The sequence below is a fragment of the Crotalus tigris genome, unplaced genomic scaffold, assembly GCF_016545835.1.
Source record: "Crotalus tigris isolate CLP2741 ecotype Arizona unplaced genomic scaffold, ASM1654583v1 scf7180000017568.12009008, whole genome shotgun sequence".
In the NCBI taxonomy this organism is placed as follows: Eukaryota; Metazoa; Chordata; class Lepidosauria; order Squamata; family Viperidae; genus Crotalus; species Crotalus tigris.
Genome location: NW_024096478.1, coordinates 4675806 through 4688476, shown reverse-complemented (window position 1 = coordinate 4688476; position 12671 = coordinate 4675806). Strand labels below are relative to the sequence as shown.

The following is a 12671-nucleotide window of genomic DNA, read 5'->3' as shown; positions in this document are numbered from 1 at the left end:
TCATTTCGATCGGAGGCTCGGTCCTGTGGAGACGGCGGCGGTGGCTGAGGCGGCCGGGCCGGGCTGACGCACCGGCGTATTGACAGAATAGCCCAGCGTCTCGCGATTTAACAGGAGCCTCCCTCCACCCTCCCGATCGACGATTGTTTTACATGAGGGGCAAAGAACGACGCCGGGAGGAGCCGAGGCGGAGGAGAAGCAGTCGCAGCCCCCGAGGATCGGCAGTGGGAGGAAAGGCAGGACCCCTGGGAACCGCTATCGCCGCCACCACCGCTTCCCTCTTTTCCTCACCCTCCTCCTCCTCCACCACCTCCATAAGAGCCAGCCTTGATTCGGCCCTTCCCTGCGCTTTCGCCACTAAGTGATCCTCGTGACCCTCCTCCCTTGAGAAACCGGCTCCCATGGGGGAGAGAGGAGTCCGACTCCCCGCCAGCGTCGTCCCCTCCCCGGCGGAGACTGCTCCCCTCCAGAGGTAAAGTCCTCCCCTCTGCGCGGGTAGTGGTGGTGAAATCCCCATTTTGCTGCCAGCTCTTACCTCTGAGAGAGCAAGGGCGGCATCAGACCTGTATTTCCTTCCCTCCCCCGCGAAGAAATCTCATCAAAAGGAAGCTTCGCCTCCCTTTCCTAGATATTATCAGTATATGGATTTGAGCCCAAGCCCCTTCTCAATCAATTATTCTGCTGATGGCTTTATAAAAAAAATGTCTTAACTTATGCTGTCCGGGTATTTTTCCTCCATCCCCCTCCAGACACTTGACTGCTGATTTTCTGAGGTGAAAATTTTCCTCTGCAGGCAGCCAGTATTCATCTGAAGGACACGTAAATATCGGATCATAATAGAAGGCGAGCTTCAAAAAGCAGGAACCCACCCACCCACCCAGCCAGCAGCAGCAGCAGCAGCAAGAATCCACCCTTCGCCTGCTCAACTCAGTCTGTACACATACACTCAGCACTCACTGAATGCCAATATTTAGAGATCAGAAAAAGGAACAAATCCTCACACCCTCCCTCTTGAGATAGAAAGGCCTTGTCAGAAGGGCATCCGCATAAGTCATATTATTCATAGTCCTACAGGCAAAGGCAGTAGCAGCACAGGTTGTGGGGGAGGGAGATTTCTCTTCTAGAAATTGCTTCCCTAAAGAAATCCTGAGCTAAAATCTTTACATTTTCCACAGCAAAGACTGTTAGAGTAGAACACAGATATATATTAGATTATATAGAATTTATTAAATGATTCCAGATTTAAATATATTTTTGGAGCTGTGAAGGAGTGAGGAGTACCAGATGTCATGGTATCTTTTTTTCATTAATGTGTACATGAGCAGGTTGAGGCAGTTGGTAAGACAAGAAAGTTAATATATATTATATCTATATATATCTATATATATCTTTTTTTAAAAAAAATTCCCTGGAACTTTCTTTCATCCCCACTTCATTCTTGTGTATTTCCTTTTTAAAAAAGGAAAGCTCTTATTTTGTTAACCAAAGATTTACTTTCCATTCCTTCTGGCTATTAGAAGGAAGTGAACACAAATTGACCCATGTCAATATTTTAAGTGATCTCACTTACAAGAATCCAGGAAAAATATCCAAATCAGATATCTCAAGTGGGTAGGAAGAAAGTTGTCATAAAAAGATATTTTCTATTCTGTTGCTTTAGTAGAAGAAAACCATTTAAAGATTTTTTTTTTCTCTTTCCAGGAGGAATTCAGATTCTAAATAAAATAAATGGGGGATTACGGGTTTGGCGTGTTAGTGCAGAACAACACCGGGAATAAGTCAGCTTTTCCAGTCAGATTTCATCCACATCTGCAGCCTCCACATCACCATCAAAATGCAGCCCCCAATCCTGCTGCTTTTATAAATAACACAGCTGCCAATGGCAGTAGTGCTGGGTCAGCTTGGCTTTTTCCTGCTCCAGCTGCCCATAATATTCAGGATGAGATTCTGGGGTCAGAAAAATCTAAAAGTCAACAACAGGAAAAACAAGACTCCCTAGAAAAACAGCAGCTTTCCCCTAGTCAAAGTCAGGAAGCAGGCATGCTGCCTGATTCTGAGAAAGCTAAATCTGAAGAAAGCCAGGGGGATAATTCTTCTGAAAATGGCAATGGGAAGGAAAAAATAAGAATAGAATCGCCAGTGTTAACAGGATTTGATTATCAAGAGGCTACAGGGCTAGGTACTTCAAGCCAGCCCCTGACATCTACTGCATCTTCTCTGACTGGTTTCAGTAACTGGTCAGCAGCAGCTATAGCTCCTTCGTCTTCAACAATAATAAATGAAGATGCCAGTTTCTTCCACCAGGGAGGGGTACCTCCTGCTTCAGCAAATAATGGTGCTCTGCTGTTTCAGAATTTTCCACATCATGTCAGTCCTGGTTTTGGGGGTAGTTTTTCCCCTCAGATTGGACCCCTCTCTCAGCACCACCCTCATCACCCCCATTTTCAACATCATCACAATCAGCATCAACAACAGAGGAGGTCTCCTGCAAGCCCTCATCCACCTCCATTTACACATAGAAATGCTGCTTTTAATCAACTGCCTCATCTTGCTAATAATCTTAACAAACCACCCTCTCCATGGAGCAGCTACCAAAGCCCATCACCTACACCATCTTCCTCATGGAGTCCTGGTGGTGGATGTGGTGGGTGGGGTGGGTCCCAAGGGCGAGATCACCGCAGGGGACTGAATGGAGGAATAACACCCCTGAATTCCATCTCACCCCTGAAGAAGAATTTTCCAAATAATCATATCCAGTTGCAGAAGTATGCACGACCCAGTTCCGTTTTTGCTCCAAAATCTTGGATGGAAGACAGTTTGAACAGAGCTGACAATATCTTTCCCTTTCAGGTGAGGTCATTTTATTAATATGAGATAGAGTGCTGTTTAAATATATCTAGGAAAGACTGCATAAATTTCAAGGTTTTATATTTGCATTGCTTCAGATATTAAAAATGCAAAATTATAAACTTAATTTTAAAAATGCACGTTTGACATTTCATGCCATGGTTGCTCATATCTGAATCATGGATGCTCTGTGTAGTGTTTGTCAGAGAAATACCTAAAACTAAATAGAAAAATCTATTATCTAGTTAGCTTGCTGTCAAATCAGTATTATCTGATCAATAAAACAACTACAAGAGCAATAATTGGAGCTATCCTTATAACTGAATAAAATCCTAAAGCACAAAAACGGTTGAAGCAGTGCTCCTTTTAAAATATGATAGAATTATGTGCAATTAATAATTACTGGTTCCTAAAACTATAGAAAATACATCTACAGCTTTGTACAGCAAGCATAATTTTCATTTTGATTCAGTTTGGAATATATGTCTTTTTAAATGTAGCTCAAATAACAATTTTAAAATGTTGAGATGGTCTCTGTTAGGAAGGGCAATATATTTTAGTAGTAGATTATAAGTCATTACTAAAAATAGATGTGGACTATTTCAGAGAGGTTTTTCTATTGGAGGGTAGCCATTTGCTATAAGGAAATAAGCTGAGTAGTACCGATTTTTCTACTTATAAACATTAATTACCACTAGAAATTGCCATTTAAACAATGCAGTGAAAATCTTGACAATATATTGCATTTTATTAGCTGTGCTTAGGTTTGAATATTCAGTATTTTTTTTTACTGAGATAGCAAACCCTTAAAATGGTGATAAAAAAATAAAATTGTAAAATATTTGTTATTTCTCAACATGGTATAATCAAATATGTGCTGAGACCTAATTTTGTTGTAATTGGAAAACTGGTAGATAGGCAAAACCCATACTTTTGTTAAATATAGAAAACTATTTTATAATTGGGTTAGACTACCCAGAGGACATGTCTTGTATTTTCTTTTTAGTTCATGCACCTGAAATAGAAATCATAAAATAATACATCAGGAAGCAATATGAGGATTCATAAATCCATTAATACAATGAATCAGCTGGAGTACAGGGGTAATGGTTGAGCCTTACTGCAGCAAGATTCGGTTCATTGTTTTAATAGTTCATTTTGCAAATTGTGATTATATAAAGAAACTGCACTGTGGTAGGGTAAAGCATTGTCCTTCTCTTCATAAATTAAGGCCTCAGACCTAGGCATGATGCAAGTGAAATGTTTTGTCCTGGAATACTGGAATATTATTATGTGGTTTTTATCCTTTGGATTATTATTCCAATCTTGTATATATTTGTGGCAATATGCTGTGATCTTTTTTTTCCTGAAGAGCAAATTGGCCATATCAGGACCAAATCCTAGCAAAAGGAACATATTTTAATGAAGTACATTTTAATTTGAAATGCCTGTGCTCAGTGCTGAGAAGGCAAGTGCAAGACTTCAAAGAACAGCTGAGTATTGCAGATCTAGAAAATTCTCCAGTAATCTTTTGGCATTTATTTTTTGCAGCATGAAGCAGATAGTGCTTTTTTTTCCTTCCTCCTTTTCCACATGAAATGGTTCTCTTTTTTTAAACATGATTGTGCAAGATAAGTATTTATTTGAATGAAAGTGGGTGCAAAAATATATATTTACAAAGCTTTATATGGATTAAGATCTTGGAACACCTACAATTCAATTCTGCCTCTGATACATTTCATTATAAGACCTCATTTCAGCCATGTTTAATATTACTGCTATGTGGTATCTTGGCAGAAGTAACAAATAGAATACCATTAATTTGGACCAATATTATTTGTTACACACACACACACACACGCACACACACACACATATGCATGCACACACACACACACACACACACACACACACACACAAAAATAGCTTCCATATATAGAAAAGTTGCCTTTTCTTCAGTAAATGAAAATTCAGTAAATTCTGCAACGTTTATGCAAATGTAATAATCACAGACTCCCCTAATAGAGGAGCTGGCCTTATCTTGGTGCCACGGGAAATACAGACATGAATATCCTTCAGAGATTAACTCTGATGCAAAAAGGCCTTTGCTAACCTGGCTTTCTTTTTAAAGAGCATTGCCTGGTTTTCATGCAGATTCTTAGTATGTTGTACGATGTACAAACTGAGACGATTGTTTTAAAAAAAGCGTTGTCATTTGATGCTAAGATGCATCTTTACTAAAATTCAGACCGATAGCTTGTAAGTGCCTAGGCCTGATTTAATTGAAGAAGAAATCAGATTCTATTCATCCAGCACCTTAATTTTGTTATGATATTGTAGAAGATCAGACAGTTGAAAATGGGTATTGGTGTGAGGCTAGAACTCAATTTTGCCTTTAATAGTGGTTGTTGCCCTTGTTTTTTCCAGTTGGCATGTTGCAGTGCTGCATGAGGGATCTTTTACTGGGTTGTTAGGAAGAAAATAGAGAATGGGCTGACAATGTATTTATTGGTGCTCTAGGCTCCTTGAAGTTTTAAAATCAACAAAATATTTGCCGCTAATGAAGATGTTTGATGACATCCATAGATTTAATGCTACATTAATACTGAGGGAAGTGATGGTAGCTGCAGCAGCGTAATTCAGTAGTCAGTAGCAGTTGCCCCCTAGTGCACAGATAAAGGGTAAACAGCAATTACACAATGCTTGTTGGTTTTTCTTGCTTGTTTGCCAAAGTGGCAGCTTTTAAAAGATAGGTATGGCAAATTGAATTGTCCAATTTGAGTTCTCTGACAGAACAAAAGGATACAGTATAATGTGAGCTTTGTTTGTGTCCCTATGTTACCTTTCCCTTTAATACTTTAGCATGAGAAAACTGCATGTAGAGCTAGTAAAAACTGCAGTGCAGCTCCCAACCAGGAACACAATCACAGAAGTATGGAATTGTGCACGTGGTTCATATTCTTAGATTTAAAGAGCCAGTCCTCGTTTAAGATGCAAGCGTGCACATGTGTTATATCTAAGGTGACAGGAAAGGTTGCTTATTGTTGGAACACTTATGTTTTGTTCCTGTTCTTTTTCTATTTTAGAATACAACCTGCTCAAAATTCTCAAAGTATAATACAATACATGTATCAATGCATTATGCTTTTTGCAATATGCTCTGAACATTTGAAATTACTGATTAAATCAGGGTGGAGGGAGAAAGAGATATAAATAAAAATACAATTTACTTAAAATATTTTCTTTGGAGGGGAAAAATCTTTGCGATCTTTACCTTTCCTTTTAAACAGGGACACAAACGTCTGCTGAGAATTCAGTGAAGAAGAAACCCACATATTTTTCACAATGCAAATATATACTTCATCATGATAGTGCAATTTGGAAGAAAATATATCAGAATTACTATAGAATTTATATTGGTCTTGTTTTAAAAGAAGCATTCATCGCTTTATTTTTCACTGCACTCATAACAAGGCAGAGGCCTATCAGTAACAGATTTCAAATATGCTTTCACGTATGCAAACATGTCTTTCCTGCTAGTGTACTTCCTTGTAGAACAGGGACACTGTTCTGCACTATAGACAGTTAAGGTTGAAATAGGAAAACCTATCCTTGCTGCTAGGCAGAAGTCCAGTTTGTAAAATGAATAAATGTATGCTTATTTCACTTGCCCTGAAGGAATTTATTAAGTTGAAACATGCAACTGCTGCATACTGAGTATTCTCCCACATTTAGCTGTTAAAGAAATGTTTCCAGCAAAAAAAAAAAATAGTAATGATTTTTTTTCATCTATAGCTTCATTGAAATAAACAAGGTTTTGTGTACATAGGTTAGTGTATATTCTTGGCTCCAATAGATTGCTTGAAAAATTTGTGATAATTCTGATATACCACGTAATTATATTTTAATTTGATATGCTACATTTATACTTTGCTAAATCTGTTTTTATTTGTCCTAAATATGAATTCAACGAAAGGCAAAATGGAGTTATTATTTCATATGCAAAATTATGAGAGTGGTAAAGAAAATAGAATAATTTATAAGGAATGGTTGATTGCTATGAAGGCAAGCATCTGAATATTTACTAAAAACAGCAGACTTTGTTCTATTTTCTTTAAATTTTCCTCTACTCTAGCTATACAATAATAATAATGAAATGTTCTGGATTAAAAGTAGTGAGACTCTTTTTCAATGTTTATTTGATCCTCGGCCTGCCTTTGAGGGTATTTGTTTCACTTATTGCTCAAGAAGGTTGAGATTGGATTCAGTGTTTTAAAGAAAGCGTCCTGTACATCTGACAGACGTTGCTAAAGTTGAATCATGATTGTATGAACCTGTAGTTCCCCCCAGCATTTGGTATTGTTATGTTCACAGTGGCTGTTCTTCATATAAGGCAATACATGCTTGTCCCATTTTTCTCCACCTTTTTTTTTTTTTTTTACATAACCAAAATCTGGAATGTACATCAGAACCTTTTATTTATAGTCATGTTGTTCTGGGAATTTCTTAAGAAAGAAATATGGACTGAGGTGATCCTAAGTGTATGACTGAGAAAGCATCTGAGGCAATTTTGATGCACTCCAAACAAGCATTTTTAGGCTGTCTTTTCCCACTGTACCATTTTCCATGGGGAAACATGAAGTTGACAACCTGTAGATTTAGAACCTCTTTCAATATATTTTCATTTCCCCCCTTGTAAAGGTAAAAAAATGAAAATGCATATAAAGATACACCACTTCTTTTAAACATGGAGTTCAGTTTACTGTTTGATCTCCAATTACATATGTGTGTGCAAGTTCTAATGCTAGGGTTGCCCTGCTAAAAAAAGAAACTCTGTAGTCGTGTATCAGTCTTCTTTGTTGACCAGTTGAGGTAGGACAAAAGCAAATGGTTAACCCTCAAAATGATAAAAGGCTGGTAGCCGCTTGATTGTAATTGAAGGTTTGGTCAAATCAACCAAGTCCAGGTGATTTTATGGACATGTCCGTTAGTTTTCTTGGTAGTAAAAGAAAAGAAATTTGCTAAATATTTCTTCTGGATTTTTTGTTTTTGTCTAGTTTTCACCCGTGGTAATCCTTCAAGTACTAACCAGGCCAAACCCTATTTAGTTTTTACGCATAGCCATGGTTAGCCAAGTGCTGTCACTACTGATATTGCTGAAGACCAAGACATTTTGATAGAAATCTAGTGCTTACATTACAGCATTGAAGGCAAAAAGGTGTTTGGGGGGCATGTGGAGGCAATCATCTAGTATCTGTCTTCAGCTCCTTAAAACAGCTACATTTTTCCCCCAGGATTATGTGACTACCCTCCTAGGTACACTATTCCCTTTCAATCTGAAGCATGTTTAGCCTACTGATTATGTTATGTTCTAATTTAGTACAATAGTTGAAAATGGATCATTATGAGTAATATCTTATATTTCCAAGAATATATACACAATGCATATTTTTCTACCTTTATTAATTTGAAGATATTAGCAATTTCCCCCAGTTTGTCGCCCTTCAGGAATGTTGGCTGATTAGGAACTATGAAAATTGAAATCTAGAAGGACTGGGAATGTGGAGTGGAGGAGGGGGAGGCTTGTATCTATGTTCTATTAATCAAGTGAAGGTTTGGATCTGGTTAGTACTTGAATGGAAGATCACTAAAAACTCCTAGGGCTACAGGATGGATTGGGAAATTAAAAAAGAAATCCTAGAAGATGTTGATCAACCATAAAAACTACAGGCATCTGCCCATGAATTCATCAGCAGTTGAGCATGACTCAAATATCATGTGATAGTGCGAATAATATATGGTGGGTGGATATATGCCTGCTCAATAAAGAGAGCCCCGGATACATCACATAAACACTGAGTCCTTCATCTTCAAAGATGAAGATGATTAAAGATTTCTCATTTTAAAAGCACCTATTTGAAAGCCCAGGCCTTCGTTACAAACAAATTTGACACACCCAAGCATGTTTTTTTTTATATAATGTTTGTTGGTGTGTTCCAGATGAGATTGCCTCACCTTGGGAAACATTGGAGCTTTCATCAGTTACTGTTCAGATGATAGGAACACAAATTGACTCATATCTTGATGCTTTAAACTGTATGCATGCTTTACTTAGGTAGGAACTAGGTACAAAACCACAAAGATGGGAACTCATTGTGGCATTGTGGTGCAAGAGGTTACATTAATGGTTGATGTCCTAATTTTGGATTCTTGTTCCTCTTGCATCATAGTAAAGTTTGGTCTAACTGCAAAATCCGGTACTAATATTCTTGATTAACTTCATTATATACTACAGCAGAAGATGGGACCTGTACATGAATTGCAGGAGTCCATAGTGTCTGCCTTATGTACCAATATCTTTGCTATTCTTTTAAAAGTGTATAGGACATGATTGAGAGGTAATCAAAGAGTTTCCCTCCTGCCTCCCATTTTCCTCCTCCATATCTTGAACTTGGGAGTAGGATATTATTAAATAAAGAGATTTGGCTATTTTTGAAAAAAGAACTTGGTGTTTCAGTCTGTATTTACATTGGCTTTCAAAAACACATATTTCTGTGTTCATTTGTAGTAACTTCAAAAAGATTGTAGTAAATGCTGTGTATGCAGAGATTGTTTTCATTTTGCTTGGAGGGATAGTAGATATAATTGGAACTATGATTTCAAACTGATGGTTTCTCCTTTTGAATGTCACAATGAATGTAAAATCTTTATTTAAATTGGTACATTATGGTTAAAGCAAGAATGTAAAACAAATTATAAGTAGGTTATGTTTTATTTCCCTTCCATATGTCTGAATTATTTTGAAATAACTTTAAGCAAAAAAGCCAATAATTTTATTTTTCTTTTAACAGAGTAAATTATGGTAATAAAAAATATTCACTGAAGTTTTTTGCTTTATATGAAACAAATGCTTATTAGTACCATTTGCCTCCCTTTTTACCAAGCCTCCCCACAAAATTGTAAGATTTAATTAAAGTCTTATATGTTTTTTGTGCCCTGATTAAATGAAGAAAATAGTATAAGATCCTGAGATCGCTTTAAGAAACAGCTGTTACCGTACTTCCTTATTTGCTGACACTCTTCTATCTTCAAGGGAATAAAATACTAAATTAGTACTGTAACCTTGATTAGTCAGGCTGTTATTAGCACAATTATTTGTGTGTTTGTAGAGTTCACAATTCAGGATCTTGTGAACAAGTTCTTAAAAAAAAACAACCTTTAACTTAAAACTATGTTATACCATGCTGTACTAAATCTGAAGTACTTTGTTGTGGAGCTGGTCACAGTTATTATATAAGCGTAGTCATCGAAGTGGATTGATTTACTCATGTAGGTAATGTGTGGCCATGGAAGTGATTGTTCAGCTTGTTGTGCCTCATGGGAGTTCGGTGGGGGGGGGAGGGAGTTAGTTGGCAGAAGATATAATTTACTGCATGTCAAAAGGGATTTGTACATACGTATTTTTAGAGAAAGCCCACTGCTACAAATTTTATGGAGAAGCTCATGAGCAAATATGCAAACATTCTTCATACCTGACAGGCGATGAATTTATTTTCGTCTTTTGGTATATCCATATCAGACAACTAACATCATATAATGTAGCAGATTAAAACAGCTTCTTTCAGCTTTTGGAGAAGTTAAAACTTTGTGTGAGAGACCATTCCGTGCTTTCCTATAAAAAGGTGTGAGAGCCAAACCATACATTCTGAAATAGAGTATGATAGCCCTTTTGTACTATATCATCTCAGAATGAACTTAACATCTGCAGCTATCTCACGTTGAGCCATCAAGACAGTTTTGTGTCTCTTCCAAGGTCTCATCCAGAGCTACATAACATTTTTTGAAATTTAGACATGAACTAAAATGAACAGAAATAGGAGTCCTCTGAGTGAAATAGTGGTTTTGCCTTCTCTCATTGAAACAAGCAAGTTCCCTTTTTAAATGTTAAGGCAGGGAAGGAAAGTAAAAAGGTACAATACTGTTTTTACTGCATTCAGTAATGTACTAAGCTAATCAAATGCTATTTGAGGATACTTGGTTTTATCAAAGTGATATATTATAAGCTGACAAGACCACATTATCTAAAAAGTAAACCTACTTTTATTTAGACGTTGATCTAATTCCTTTATTCTTTATCTGCATTTCCAGTGTGTATCTATGGCATTTAGTTGGTCATTTTTATAGCTAAATGTATTTTGCTTAGAACAAAAGGCAATAAAATTAGAAGGGCTGACCTAAGTTTGATTCTAATATTTCAGGAGCAGTTTCTTATTTGTTCCATTTGTTTCTATCAGTGTGTCTTTTCTGTGATACAGTACTTGATGCATGATACTGTGTATAGAACTCCTGAACAGCAGTTGGGTTAGGATCTTTGGTATATCTTTATTTACATGAACCTCTAAATTTATAGCATGATGAACTGCTACAGAAATATATGGACTAATCCTTTGCTTGTAAGCTTTTAGAAAATAAGGGTGGTGGATCCTTTATCTATACCTTATTATATTTTTTCTTCAAAGCAAGGTATTTTATTCAACAATTATTTTATGGCCATTTAGTATAACAAAATTTTCCAAGTTTTAATTTCAGGATATTGGATAAAGGTGAAAAATCTGCCAAAAAATATTCATTTATGGAAAAGGCATAGAAATTGTGGCAAAATAGTATCACTGAGGGGGGCTATTTCAGCCTTCCTATATTAAGAACAGAAAACACGACTCCTTGTTTCCTTCAGTGGAGATGGTAGAATAAAAGCTTTTGACACACAGAGATCAAAAGATAAAGAATAAGGAATACATCCATCAATGTGTACTGTTTTTAAATAAAAATGGAGTAGGGTGAAAGTTAGTAGCAGTTATTTATGGGCTCAATCTGGTAGTGTGAACTAATACGACTCTACCTTCTCACCTTCTAAGAATGTCAGCTAAGGGAGTCTGTCTGTACGAAATTACCTATATTTTTTCACAATTATCAGTTGTTAGCAAGTCTCTTGATGCCCAAGAAAATGTATATTATAAGAATATGTAAAAAAATGGTCTGTGTGGTACCTGCTTTTCTTATGTCTTTAGATGTATTGAATTACTGTGGAGTCATTCTTGGTACATTTATTAAGGCTTTTCACAGACATTGTTACAAAATATATCAAGGTGAAAAACCTGATACTGCACTGACTTCATACCAGCCTCCCAGTAATTATGCTGACTGAATGACTAACTCAAAAAGTTTCAAGCTTTTCCTTAACGTTCTGATAAATCCAAAATTAAACTGTTTTTTTTAAAACTTATATGTGGAATTTTTTATTCTGTTTTTCTACAAAAGGACAAAACAGTGACTAGAAAGTGCTGTAAGACTGAAAAGAATTGGCATCCTTCCACTGGTGTGGCATGGCACTGTTTGTTGGTAAAAGACAAAATGAGTTCTGATGCCATATTACGCCGCCCTGAGTCCTTTGGGATTGGGTGGCATATAAATATTTGTAAATAAATAAATAAATATTAGATATGAGTCCTTCACCAGTGCATGATATCTTAGCAAGAATAAGTTGAATTCTTAATAAAAATAAGTACACATTAAAAAAAACATGTTACATTAGGTTACCACATTGTATTTCTAACACAACTATTTTATAAGTTTTAGGAGAGGGATTCAACCTTGAAATAACACTTTTTAAACTGGAGCATACTCATCATAATTCAGTCCTATCAGTTTTGCTAAGAGAAAATATATGAACTGTTAACTGACTTATTTTTCAGTTATGGAGTTCATCCCTATATGAAATTAACTTGTTAATATACTCATTTAGAGTATTAAAAATTGATATTTCA

At 36.5% G+C, this 12671-nt stretch overlaps 1 protein-coding gene across 2 annotated transcripts in view; it reads left to right on the top strand.

Annotated features, from left to right (window-relative positions):
- Positions 1-21: 21 nt before the first annotated feature.
- The window catches only part of CPEB4 (cytoplasmic polyadenylation element binding protein 4), a 60883-nt gene continuing 48233 nt past the window's right edge, over positions 22-12671 (top strand). The window contains exons 1-2 of one of the 2 annotated variants that reach the window (XM_039352033.1): positions 22-472; positions 794-2850. In XM_039352033.1, the coding sequence (XP_039207967.1) occupies positions 1729-2850 (1122 nt within the window). In that variant the 5' untranslated portion in view covers positions 22-472; positions 794-1728. The remainder of the gene's footprint in view (positions 473-793; positions 2851-12671) is intronic. The other variant, XM_039352041.1, reaches the window with a different exon arrangement.